General features: G+C 41.2%; 1 protein-coding gene across 10 annotated transcripts in view; it reads right to left on the bottom strand.

The window, feature by feature from the left end:
• ppp1r12a (protein phosphatase 1, regulatory subunit 12A) overlaps nucleotides 1-11411 on the bottom strand; it is a 62062-nt gene extending 50651 nt beyond the window's left edge. For all 10 annotated transcript variants that reach the window (XM_080887708.1, XM_080887710.1, XM_080887702.1 and 7 more), the window contains exon 1: nucleotides 11090-11411. In XM_080887708.1, the coding sequence (XP_080743834.1) occupies nucleotides 11090-11326 (237 nt within the window). In that variant the 5' untranslated portion in view covers nucleotides 11327-11411. The remainder of the gene's footprint in view (nucleotides 1-11089) is intronic.
• Between the last annotated feature and the right edge of the window lie 963 nt (nucleotides 11412-12374).

Here is a 12374-nt window from a genome sequence, read left to right as displayed (position 1 = left end):
TCAAAGTCAGGTGATGTCTAATGGGCCAATGGCCGCTTTCCCTTTGTTAGCTGAAGATGCAGCCATTTTGAGACTAAATGGAAAGAATGTAACCTCACCCTTACAGACAACAAATGGACATGCAGCCTCTGCCTTAATTGTACTCGCTGTTCTGTAAGACAATGAGGAATTCATAGTGTCTGAGTCCAGGTGTTTTCACTTCAACAACAGCTCATAAAAAACACTCAGCATGAGACGTGTGCCTGCCGCCAAGCAAACAACAGCGGGATCACTCCAAGACCACCTGGCTTAAGTAGAAAACGAGCACTATATGCCACAGGGTGGGAACAAAAAAAAAAAAAAAAACAAAAAAAAAAAAAAAACACCACAAGCTGAAGTCATCTCAAAAACATTTCACAGCAGCTAAATACTATACACAGTTTGAAAAAGTGGGGGCAGACAGAAAAGCAAGTGGCGGTCATTAATCTGTTAAAGCACCTGACGAAATCCTTTACCAGTTCTGCAGTCGAGCTTGCATTTTATTTATCATCAACCTCTCAAATGTTTTCATGATACAGTGAAGGAGATGTGGTCTAATTTTAAGGGTGCTAAATAACCATCAAAGAAAGTGCAACACTGACCTCATCAAAACACTTAGAAAAAGCAAATGGGTAAAAATAGCAGCCTCTGGTTTGAGATCAGTGTCTCATTTTCCTACATTGTTATAAAGCAGTGCTGCCAGCTTTCAGCAATGCAATAATTACAACTGGCTAAAAACTTATGTGTGACATAAGACATTTTGTTTGACACGAAATGCACTTTTGGGCAAGGTCGAAGCAGCAATCCTCAAACATGGCAGCAGGTTTACTCTGCTGAGGAATTCGATCCAGCTGAGTTACGACCCCAGGTGAACCAGTTGCAACCTGCAGCGATGCTCAACGAAACTACTTCAGCAAAGTCTCTCTGTTTCAGGTCCTATGGCGGGGAGGTCTCTGGCATCTCATCCCAGCAGTGTCAGAGCCGCACACGCATACAAATAAATAAATAAATAAATCATCTGCCCTACAGTTCTTATAAAGGGCAAACAGTTTCATGCAAACTCAGTGAGGTAATGCCTTATTAGATTTTCATTTAGGTTACAATGTTGGTCTTTAACGATCATGAAAACAAGATAACCAGGATAAAACTTACTTTTTAGCCTTCATTTTTGCTACAAAGCTCTCATTTTGTCTTGTGTTTTAAAGAAAGCACACCTCTTCTCTTTACAACGAGATGCTTCGCCACTGTACTGAAAGTCCAAATGGAAAGATCGTCAAGAAGATCAATCCATCCGTGGTCAAGAAAATCCATGTGGAAATAAAAGTCATAAAAGCTTTCCATACATGAACCTGTGGAAGGATCATTAACAGTTGCTGGCAGCTGCTTTTCATCTCCTAGAGTCGCCGGTTGTCTTTGCAAGTGAGCTTTATGGTAAAAAGCACCAGCTAGTCTAGGCCCAACTCCCTACTTGACAACCCCCCTGCCTCCCTCCATTACCCCCTTATTTATCCCCTGCAAAAAGACAAGTTTAACAAATGTATAAAGATTGACAAAAGTTTTTGCCATACTCGAGCAACCCTACATGACCAATTACAATTAAACATATACACTGACCTGATATATTTACTAACTACAAATGCTTTTCATGTCAATTCATGGCATTTAGTTTTAAGCCAGACATGTTATCTCAATACAGTGTACATGAAAGTATCATAGACATGTCACAATCAGCAGATGACCTGGTGTGTTGCAAAGTGTTGGCGCGCAAACACCACAGGGACTTCCTGCTGATGATTATGGGGTTGGTAAAAAAGCTGAATGAAACAGCAAGGAGGGCCAGCTTGACAAGGAGAGACCTGCCAATTATACGCAAGTAAAATATGTTGCGGGACTCCAATATACACTCAGTAATCAAGTAGGCTCTCGTTACAATGGTGCTGCAGTGATTCATTCCAGACTGGAATTCAGCTTTATACTTGCAGTTCTATGTCAAAGGTTAAATTTAGATTTATCTCACGCGCGAACATACAGTGTTATGAAGCGCTGGTTCCTGCTGTGTCAAGTTCAACACCTTTCATTGTAGTCAGGCACCACACTAATTCTTGTCAGCTCTTTGACTCAAAGGGTGGCTACAGTTTACTCTCACGGTCCCCGTTTTGCTTCACGTAGTTAATAACTTCATGAGGAAATTATATTTCGTCGGCTTTCTAAGACTGCAATGCTGTCAGAGAAGACAATCATTTATCAAATTTACGAAAAATGGCAATCAGAGGCTAAATAAGAATATACAGTCTTTCATGTGGTCTGTACAGTTTACTTGTTTGATTTTAGACCATGTTCTGAAATATTAAACAGCGATGTATAATTAGAAATTATACACAAATATAACTCTTATAGTGAGCAGCAATTAGGAATGAAGATTAGGAACAACAAGACACAGTCAAACATTCAAAAACGACAGTCTGAAGACTGTTTGGGCTGAACAAAGAACAATAAAAAAAAAAAAAAAAAAAACACTAGACTGTCTACATTCATGTCCATGAATTATTAAATTAATGTATTCAGCATTATGTTAGAAATGCATGAGTGATTATGCAGCTCCTGTAAGTCTGCCCTGAAACCATAACAAAGAACGTCAAAGCCCTGTGCAACCTTTTACAAGAAAAGTGACCTGAAAGCAGACTTGTAAAATGGGCTGCAACTGCTGGGTAGGAAGAACCTGTTTCAGCCTAAATACTGTGGCGCGCGCGCGCACGCACGCATGCACGCACGCACGCACACACACACACGTTTAAATTAAGCTAACATTCTAGAATGGGGTTTATTTATGATATTCTCATTCCCCCAGTAACTCTTTAGCTAGAACTAGTTTTGTGAATGAGTTTAAGCAAACAAGCATCCCCTATACACATCAAAGTCCCTTTGTGCCATGTATTGTTACGTGTTACACGCAAAGTTTGCACTCACAAGATCCTGCTTCCTGTATATCCCAAGGCCATCTGTCGTACACAACAAATTAATGAATTAAATATCAAACAGTTGGACTTTAAAGTAATTTTGATTGTTGTCTTTAATATTCAAATCACACTGAAGGCTAAGTTTTTAACCAGTCAAGAAAAAAAAAAAAAAAAATAATAATAATAATAATAATAATAATAATAATAATAATAATAATAATAATAATAATACACTAAAGCTACCTAACAGCAAACGATATCCCTAGCACTCAAAGGGACCCCAATTGTGTTGCTTTTGATGGTCAGGTATATGTCAATGCATTTAAAATCGCTTCACATACTGTACCAAATCTTAACACACTTCTACTTAAAATTACATGCAAAGGTTTTGCTTTGTCATCTGTGCTTATTTTTCTAACGCTTTTAGACAACATGCTATAAAGCCCCTCCAAAACCTCACAATATGTTGAAGTACTCACAGCACTGTGCATTCCAGCTTATCACCAAAATATGTAATCCTAGATAGTCTTTATCTAACAGCCATCAGATCTAGAGGTTATTATGCAGGCAGATCATCTAGCTGGGCGTATTTGAGGATTAGGAGCCTCTTAGTAAGTCACTAGCCTGGACCTTTATCGTGTGGACTACCAGAAAAGGGAAGATCTTTAATGCAGAAATCGACATTTAAGGTTTCTACAGGCCTGATACACAATCGGGAATTAAGTAGACTAATAATCAATATAGATTTCACTTTAAAAAGTGCATTATTTGGGCATTTTTGTGTAACAGGTAAACTATGCATGCTTGTCAGAAATGAAGCTACTGTCTTAGATATGGAAGTTCAACAAGAGATGATGTTTATTGCACCTTTATCAATAGCAGCATAGCTCCACTAGCTCACGATAGGTGCTTGAGACTGAATGTGTTGCTCTGTGCTTGATGCAGATAAGCTTTCAGTTGTGATGTGCAAAGTTATGCAGGTAGGACATGAGACCACAGAATGGGGACGGCATCAGAGCCAAATCAGCACATTTTAAAATAAATTTGAATCGAAAACAGTCTACAGAAAAACAAGTCAAATGTGGGACCAGATACAGTGGGGCAAAAAAGTATTTAGTCAGCCACCGATTGTGCAAGTTCCCCCACCTAAAATGATGACAGAGGTCAGTAATTTGCACCAGAGGTACACTTCAACTGTGAGAGACAGAATGTGAAAAAAAAAAAAAAAAAAAATCCATGAATTCACATGGTAGGATTTGTAAAGAATTTATTCGTAAATCAGGGTGGGAAATAAGTATTTGGTCACCTCAAACAAGGAAAATCTCTGGCTCTCAGACCTGTAACGTCTTCTGTAAGAAGCTTTTCTGTCCCCCACTCGTTACCTGTATGAATGGCACCTGTTTGAACTCATCATCTGTATAAAAGACACCTGTCCACAGCCTCAAACAGTCAGACTCCAAACTCCGCCATGGCCAAGACCAAAGAGCTTTCGAAGGACACCAGGAAAAGTATTGTAGACCTGCACCAGACTGGGAAGAGTGAATCTACAATAGGCAAGCAGCTTGATGTGAAAAAAAATCAACTGTGGGAGCAATCATCAGAAAATGGAAGACATACAAGACCACTGATAATCTCCCTCGATCTGGGGCTCCACGCAAGATCTCATCCCGTGGGGTCAAAATGATCATGAGAACGGTGAGCAAAGATCCCAGAACCACACGGGGGGACCTGGTGAATGACCTGCAGAGAGCTGGGACCAAAGTAACAAAGGTCACCATCAGTAACACACTACAACGGCAGGGAATCAAATCCCGCAGTGCCAGACGTGTTCCGCTGCTGAAGCCAGTGCATGTCCAGGCCCGTCTGAAGTTTGCCAGAGAGCACATGGATGATACAGCAGAGGATTGGGAGAATGTCATGTGGTCAGATGAAACCAAAGTAGAACTTTTTGGTATAAACTCAACTCGTCGTGTTTGGAGGAAGAAGAATACTGAGTTGCATCCCAAGAACACCATACCTACTGTGAAGCATGGGGGTGGAAACATCATGCTATGGGGCTGTTTTTCTGCCAAGGGGACAGGACGACTGATCCGTGTTAAGGACAGAATGAATGGGGCCATGTATCGTGAGATTTTGAGCCAAAACCTCCTTCCATCAGTGAGAACTTTGAAGATGAAACGAGGCTGGGTCTTCCAACATGACAATGATCCAAAACACACCGCCCGGGCAACAAAGGATTGGCTCCGTAAGAAGCATTTGAAAGTCCTGGAGTGGCCTAGCCAGTCTCCAGACCTCAACCCCATAGAAAATCTGTGGCGGGAGTTGAAAGTCCGTGTTGCTCGGCGACAGCCCCAAAACATCACTGCTCTCGAGAAGATCTGCATGGAGGAATGGGCCAAAATACCAGCTACTGTGTGTGCAATCCTGGTAGAGACCTATAGTAAACGTTTGACCTCTGTTATTGCCAACAAAGGTTATGTTACAAAGTATTGAGTTGTATTTTTATTATTGACCAAATACTTATTTTCCACCCTGATTTACGAATAAATTCTTTACAAATCCTACCATGTGGCTTCATGGATTTTTTTTTAACATTCTGTCTCTCACAGTTGAAGTGTACCTCTGGTGCAAATTACTGACCTCTGTCATCATTTTAGGTGGGGGAACTTGCACAATCGGTGGCTGACTAAATACTTTTTTGCCCCACTGTATTTAGATTGCAGCCATCCTAGACCTCTCCAAATGAGATGACGGGGTGTCCCTTCTTCTTCCAAAAAGACAGAAGGCCTAGGTTCTATAGCAGAATAACATGCTGTGCTTATCAGGAGGACAGCAATGTGTCAAAGGCATTTTTGCCCTCCTCTCAGTGGCCAACTGCAAGCATCAGGCACAGCTGAGAATCTCATGTTTGGGACTGCAGTGAGATCCACAGCAATTATGTAATGTGTTAAAATGACTGATGCTGCTCTGGATGAAAAGAAACGCAGCCACCTCACATTATCATCATCTTCCACTACATAGTCTGAAACTGTTCCATTACAGATCCATGAGCCTGAGTATTTCAAATTGCTAAGCACCGCCAGAGAGTCTCTCTCTGTTCAGTCTGTTATGCAACTCCCACTCTGTTCATGCAAATCCACCAACACAAGTGACTAGCAACCCTCGAGTCGTCATGGAGACGAGGCAAGATAATGTTCATAGACTTTAGGGCAATAATGAGGGTGTGTAATGTCAACAGAGCATGGGCATTGTAATGTCCAGCTCTGACATGTTAAGCTAAGCTGAATCCTGTCACCTTGGTCTGGGGGGGGGGGGGGTGTCAGAGATCCTGAGCGCTAAAGAAAAAGTTCAGGTGTAGGTCAGCGGGTAGATTTTGTTGTGTGAAGCAACAAGCCCCTCCACTCTAATTGCTTCAGTGGAGCTCAGTGAGCACCAGTCAGCTGGGCTTTGGCATTGTATAGGGAAAGTCAAGCCAGAGAGGGAATGACTGAAGGGGAGGGGTTTAGGTGACAGCTGAGGAATGTCTTCTCTGCTCCCTCTTTGCTATGGTTTCCAGCGGCCGTCATGTGAGGAATGCACGGGCTAGAACGACAGGACTTGGAATGCGACAGCTCTGGGACGAATTTAGCCAATGTGATCTGGAATCTCAGCTTGTCTAAGGGATTCCTAGTTCACTGGAACATCCCCTCTCTACCCTCAACCTGCATCCGTGCAGTCTGTGTTTTGGGTGAACCAATCTGTCTCAGTAAATCACGTTACAAATTCAAATCAGCTATCGAAACACTAATGTTTCTCTAATAGACTAGAGGAGTGCCAAATATCAGTACCCACCAAGGTCCTTGAGGTGAAACAGGACAAAAATATTGACAATGTGATAAATTGAAGAACCAGTCTTAAATCTCTGGAATGGCTCAAAGACTCAGAAGATTTACCCAAATAATATCAAACATGTCTGATATTTACATTTACAATTGTGTCTTCAGGAAGAGTGAATGAATGAATGAACCTCAAATGAAGTTAATGCCTATACACTTCAAGTCCCACAGCAAGTATCACTGACACTCTAGCCCTTAAGGCTAATATTATCTAGAACACTAGTAGTTAGAAATACTACCGAGTTCTCACTGAAGAACAACAACCCATGCTGGTCTTGTCTCACCAACCATTTTCTCAGATTCAGTCAAGCTTCTTATTTTTGTTTTGTTTTGCAGTGCAAAGCATTGCCAACACCCCAGCAAGCTGTTGCAACAAAGTCTCCATTTGTTTACATCTGCATGAGGTGGTATATCGCTTTGTCCGGCATGGTAATCGCAATAAGAGTTGCGTAAATATTTTTAAATCTTGCAAAATGTGCATATTTGAGGTTTGTGAGAAGAAAATATGTGACGTTGGTCCTTATGTTTGTGTTGCAACTGAACTTCAAAGTCCTTTGGACTGAGCCTGGCAACAGTGTGACTTTTCACCTTGATGCTCTTGCTTGTACACAGTCATAGTGACATCATTGATCATCATCATCACTGCTCAAGCATCACCTTAAGAAGTCTGCAAAAAGACATTGATGTGTTTACAGGTTCATCAGCAACAGGTCATTTTTAAAGAAACACAAGGTTCATGACTCACAGAGACAACCTCTTGCCTAAATGTGAGATTATACTAGAGCTGAACTACAAAGCAAAGCTACAGACTGAGTCATACCCAAACTTAGTATCATCTACTGAAACCCAGTTAGGAGAACTTGTGTTGGCTGTGGTGGTATTTATAAACCTGCACCGGTCACCAGTGATCAAGTCCTCATGCAGCAACATGGCACATTTCATAACAAAGAGAGAGGTCACTCATTCACGAGGATAGCTATTATCTGGAGGGATTTTTTTCTTTTGGTCCATCTAAAATGTAACAAGAAAAGCCACACAAAGACATTAAGACAAGAGGCGACTGACTGTTCAGCTCATCTTTAAGAAACTTAACAGCAGTTTAACCCTCCATCACCCCTCCTCAGCTCCTTGGTAAAACACCAAACCTAGAGATCACATGGCCTTTAACACACACACACACACACACACACACACACACACACACACCTCGTCTCCAGAGATGGTTATGTCTGGAGAGCCGCACTTCAAATTCTTTCCTCACTCAAGTTAATCTCTGGACATCAGCCCAAAAAAAGGCAACATTTCCACCCAATGAGTTTGTATTGAGGGGTTCATGCTAATTCCAGATTTCATTAAAGCAGACTACGATCTTGAAGAAAGGTCAATTTACCAGCAGGATTAATTAATGTAAAAAAAAAAAAAAAAAAAAAAAAAAAAACACACACAACACACAACAACAAAAAAAACAAAAACCCAAAAACGTGCATGAATCACATACAGATAAAGCTGATGACCCATGCCTTAAAACCTGCTTTTAAAACTTTTAATCTGTGCAGTGGCCTAAGTCTTGGAGAACAAACACACCATGGGAGCAAGGTGGTGCATAAAGCAGTGCTCATAATTACTAAGACGAGACATGTGGACATGAGTAATGAAGTGACATCACAGGAGATCTATGCAAGTATAAAACATTTAATGTGAATATTTTTGTAAATCCTTACATCATGTAAACACTATCCATGCTAGTGCAAACAAGATAAACAAATACTCATTTCCACTAGCATTATCCTTTATTTCTTCAAATTAAAATACTCCAGGATGCAATACGTAGGGAGAGAAAAATAATAAAAAATATAGAGGGGCAACCACAGTTTCCCTCTTCAGAGGATGTTAGCTTCAATGTTTAATATGAAATAACCCGAAATGTAAACAGCACAAAATGCTGTCAATTAAAAAAAATAAATTGGATAAATAAAAACTCCACTATGGTACATTACAAATCAAAGAGAAATGGTCTGCTTTGATGACAGTTTTTCTGCTTCCCTGTGGCTCATCATGTAAAACACATCACCCTCTTTTACCTGAATCTATAAAGTCTCTGTAAAGGGAAGAAGGAGACTTCATTTTCTGAGATCAGCAGCAGACTTTCCAGTTTGAGTGTTAATAAACATGTGGAAATTATCTGACTCTGTAATATGTTCGACAGCATGTTCTAACTTGTGAACGAAGGTCAGGTTAAGGTTGATCTTTTTAAACCAAATACTTCTGCCCCTCTCCATCAGCCTATCACAGCAGTTGCGCCATCACGCAAAAGGCGACAAACGACTGCAGGATGTTGCAGAGAACAGTCCTGGTGCAGAGCCGCAACTCAACAAGAAGAAAGAAGAAGCTGCACAAATCACCTTTGGAGAGAACTCTGATGTCAACACAGAGCCAACTGGTTGGCACACAATATTTCTGATGTTTTCTGCAACTCTCTGGATCCAGATATCCAGCGTTACAGTTTGGCTTAATGAAAAGCTGGAATGGAACAGATCCTGATCATCTCACCCCAGCAGCCTCACAAGCACTGAAAGTGAGATCAGTTTCTGATTGGACTGATGTTTGCACTGTTGACTGTTTCAAGACACTGCAAAAATCCTGGAAGGGGGGGATAAAAGTTTATTTTCCAGTGGGAATGAAAAATTATTTATCAGAGGCAGAAACATGCAGTCAGAAGGGGGAAATCCCCCAAACCGTTCACCCTGCTTATTTCCACCAAAAAGTAAAACACTTAACTACAATGTTCTTGGTACAAAATAAGCAAGATATCTTTATAAAAGTGTCACTGTAAAAGCTAACAGTATACCCGTAATCACTTGATCCAATAAGCACAAACTGAAAAACGATATTAAAATAAATGTACTTCTTTAATGGTAAAAGCTACCTCTGAAGCAACAGAAACAAATTCATAAATTACACGACCAGGTTCTTTGTTATTTACGTTTTAATTCTAGTCTAGCTTTTGCACACCTCACTGGACTTAACCTGGTCACAACTTTCAGTAAGCTTACTGCACCAACAAGCAACCTACTTCCATCACTGGATCCATGGTGGTTTATAAAGCTTTTAAATCAGGCTTTAAACCCCATTTGGACTAAAACTACCTCACACAGCCTAAAACCCATCAAGATGAGGTGCCATTTTCAGTTTATCGGCTGTGGAAGTACAGATGCTAGTGAAAGTAGCTACCCCAGTTAGCGGGCAAATGACTAGCTTGGCACGGTTAACATCCCGGTGTAGCAAAAGCGCTAACGACACAGGCGTTTCCGATTAACTATACACAAAACAGCATAAAATTATGAGGCCCATAATTTACCACTGACGCCGTTTCTCAGGTCAGTTAATGAATGAATTAACTTCAGCTAAAGCCCCACACAGCTAACGACATTTATCTTAGCATGCTAAAGTACGTTAGCAGACACTCCGCTGGGCTAATACTGCGCTGTTACCATTCATTCTTTCCTGGCAATTAAACTAATATGCCCACTATTAATGAGGGACTGCATTTTTTAAGTCAGAGTGACAAGCAAACATTGTTTCGCAATCGTAACATTAGCCTGTATCTGAATGACGTTGTATCTAAAGCTAGTTAGCAAGGTAGCTTCTGCTTCCTCTCCAGAGAGTAGCCACAGTCAAGGAGGAGGGTTTATCAACAAAACGACTTTTACTGCTAACCAGGTAGCAGCCATCTATTGCTGGGTTCATTCTGCACGAACACCATTTATATTAAGCTCCAAACACACTAAATAGGATCCGACAATAATAAATTGACCACACAGACACTTGTCTGGCTTGATTGTATTTACAACATAAAACCGAGCCAATGTTTCAAATCGAAAAATGCAGCAGTACTGCAATTAGACTGCACCTACAGACTCAGGCTAGTTTATGGAGGCATAAAGTAGAATTAGCCCTGTAAATTAGGTGTTTGACTCTGCTGCTTCTTGCCACTTATACTCAGACAAGTGTATGCATAGTTAGCGCGGTTTACCAGTTAAACAGCCTCAGGAGGAAGCCAACAGATTCATCCCTTCTCTGCGTCGAGAAGGACGAGTATGCTAGGTAGGTAAACAACGGGATGAGAATGGCTTCCATTTGACAGGTGTACCAGGGTAAGCTTTTGCTAGCAGCCAGTCGATATTTATGTCTAATGGTACCGGCTGCTGACATAAACCCACACGGCAAGCTAACACAAACCTGGTGGAGGGCGGTGAGACCGTCTACATTGGCGTAGTTGATGTCAGCGCCCCGGTCAAGCATTCGGAGCACCTCCTCGGTATCGCCGCTCGAACAGGCGGCCAGAAACACGGCGCCATCATCGAACTTCACCTTCGTCTTTTTCTTTTTCAAAACAGGAGGCTCCTGGTCCGTTTCCGAGCCAAGCCATCGCTTTAACTGTTCATTCCGCTTCTGCTTGGCGTCCGCCATCTTCATCCCCCTCCTGTCTCGGGCTTCTTATCTTTCGCCGAGAGAGGATATACTTTATAGTGCCACTATCCCACAGCGCAGTGGGGCGTGGGAAGGGAGGGCTGGGGAGGAGGGGGAACTGAGAGAGAGAGAGAGAGAGAGAGCGTCTGGATTCCCGTAACCTCGCGAGAACTGAAGCCCAGGAACTGCAGCATAACGTCATCATCAGCAGATTATAAAACAGAGTGAGTGAGCGAGCAAGCAGGGTAATCCTTATAGACTGTGCACACCAAATAAGACAAAATTACTTTAAAATATTGCATAACCTTTTGCGGGGTGTCAAGAAGTTTCAAAGAGAGGCTCTCTAAGGTGTAGTAGCTAATATTTTTTGACCACCTCTAGGCTATTGTTTGCTGTGATATAGCTGGGAACACAGAAGTAACTTAAAACCATATGTCAGTGAATGTACCTGCAGCAGAAAACAGTGTTATCTGTAAGAACTACCAAATCTTCCCACCTTCTTCGTGCCATTGGTGAAGGAAAGGAAAAGGAGGTCTGAAACAGGGACGTTTCCAGGATTCTTTCAGTGGGGTGGCACATGCACCCACAACATCTTGCTTTTGTCAATACATCATAGACATAAGACATAATCTCTCCAGTGTGTCCTGTCTTTTTTAATGTTGTATTATAACTAGCAATCATATCAATTAACTTGTGATTTACAGACGTCACCCTTTCTTTTCATTTGAGGAAGCAGGAAGGATTTTATTATGCTATCTAAACAAACATACTCTTTGCAGATGTTTTCCACTTCTTGTGGATGGTTCTTTTAAAGCATTTTGTACTAAAGGTACTTCAGAAGGTGAGCCAAAACTTTCAGGCACACCTGTCTTCTCATACTCAGGAAAGAGCACGTATCTCATCTGAAATACCATCAGTTCTCCTTTAAATACATAATATATATTTAAATATTTAATGTCAGATGAATTTAATTAGTTTTAGTTTTTGCCACACAAGAAAGCAAAAGTTCTTGGCCACCTACACATTACACTTTCAGGAACTGCCTATCCTTGGA

This window comes from Rhamphochromis sp. 'chilingali', assembly GCF_963969265.1.
Source record: "Rhamphochromis sp. 'chilingali' genome assembly, chromosome: 7".
Lineage (NCBI taxonomy): Eukaryota > Metazoa > Chordata > Actinopteri > Cichliformes > Cichlidae > Rhamphochromis > Rhamphochromis sp. 'chilingali'.
The sequence above is the reverse complement of the archived record's forward strand: the minus strand, read 5'-3'. Positions and strand labels throughout refer to the sequence as shown.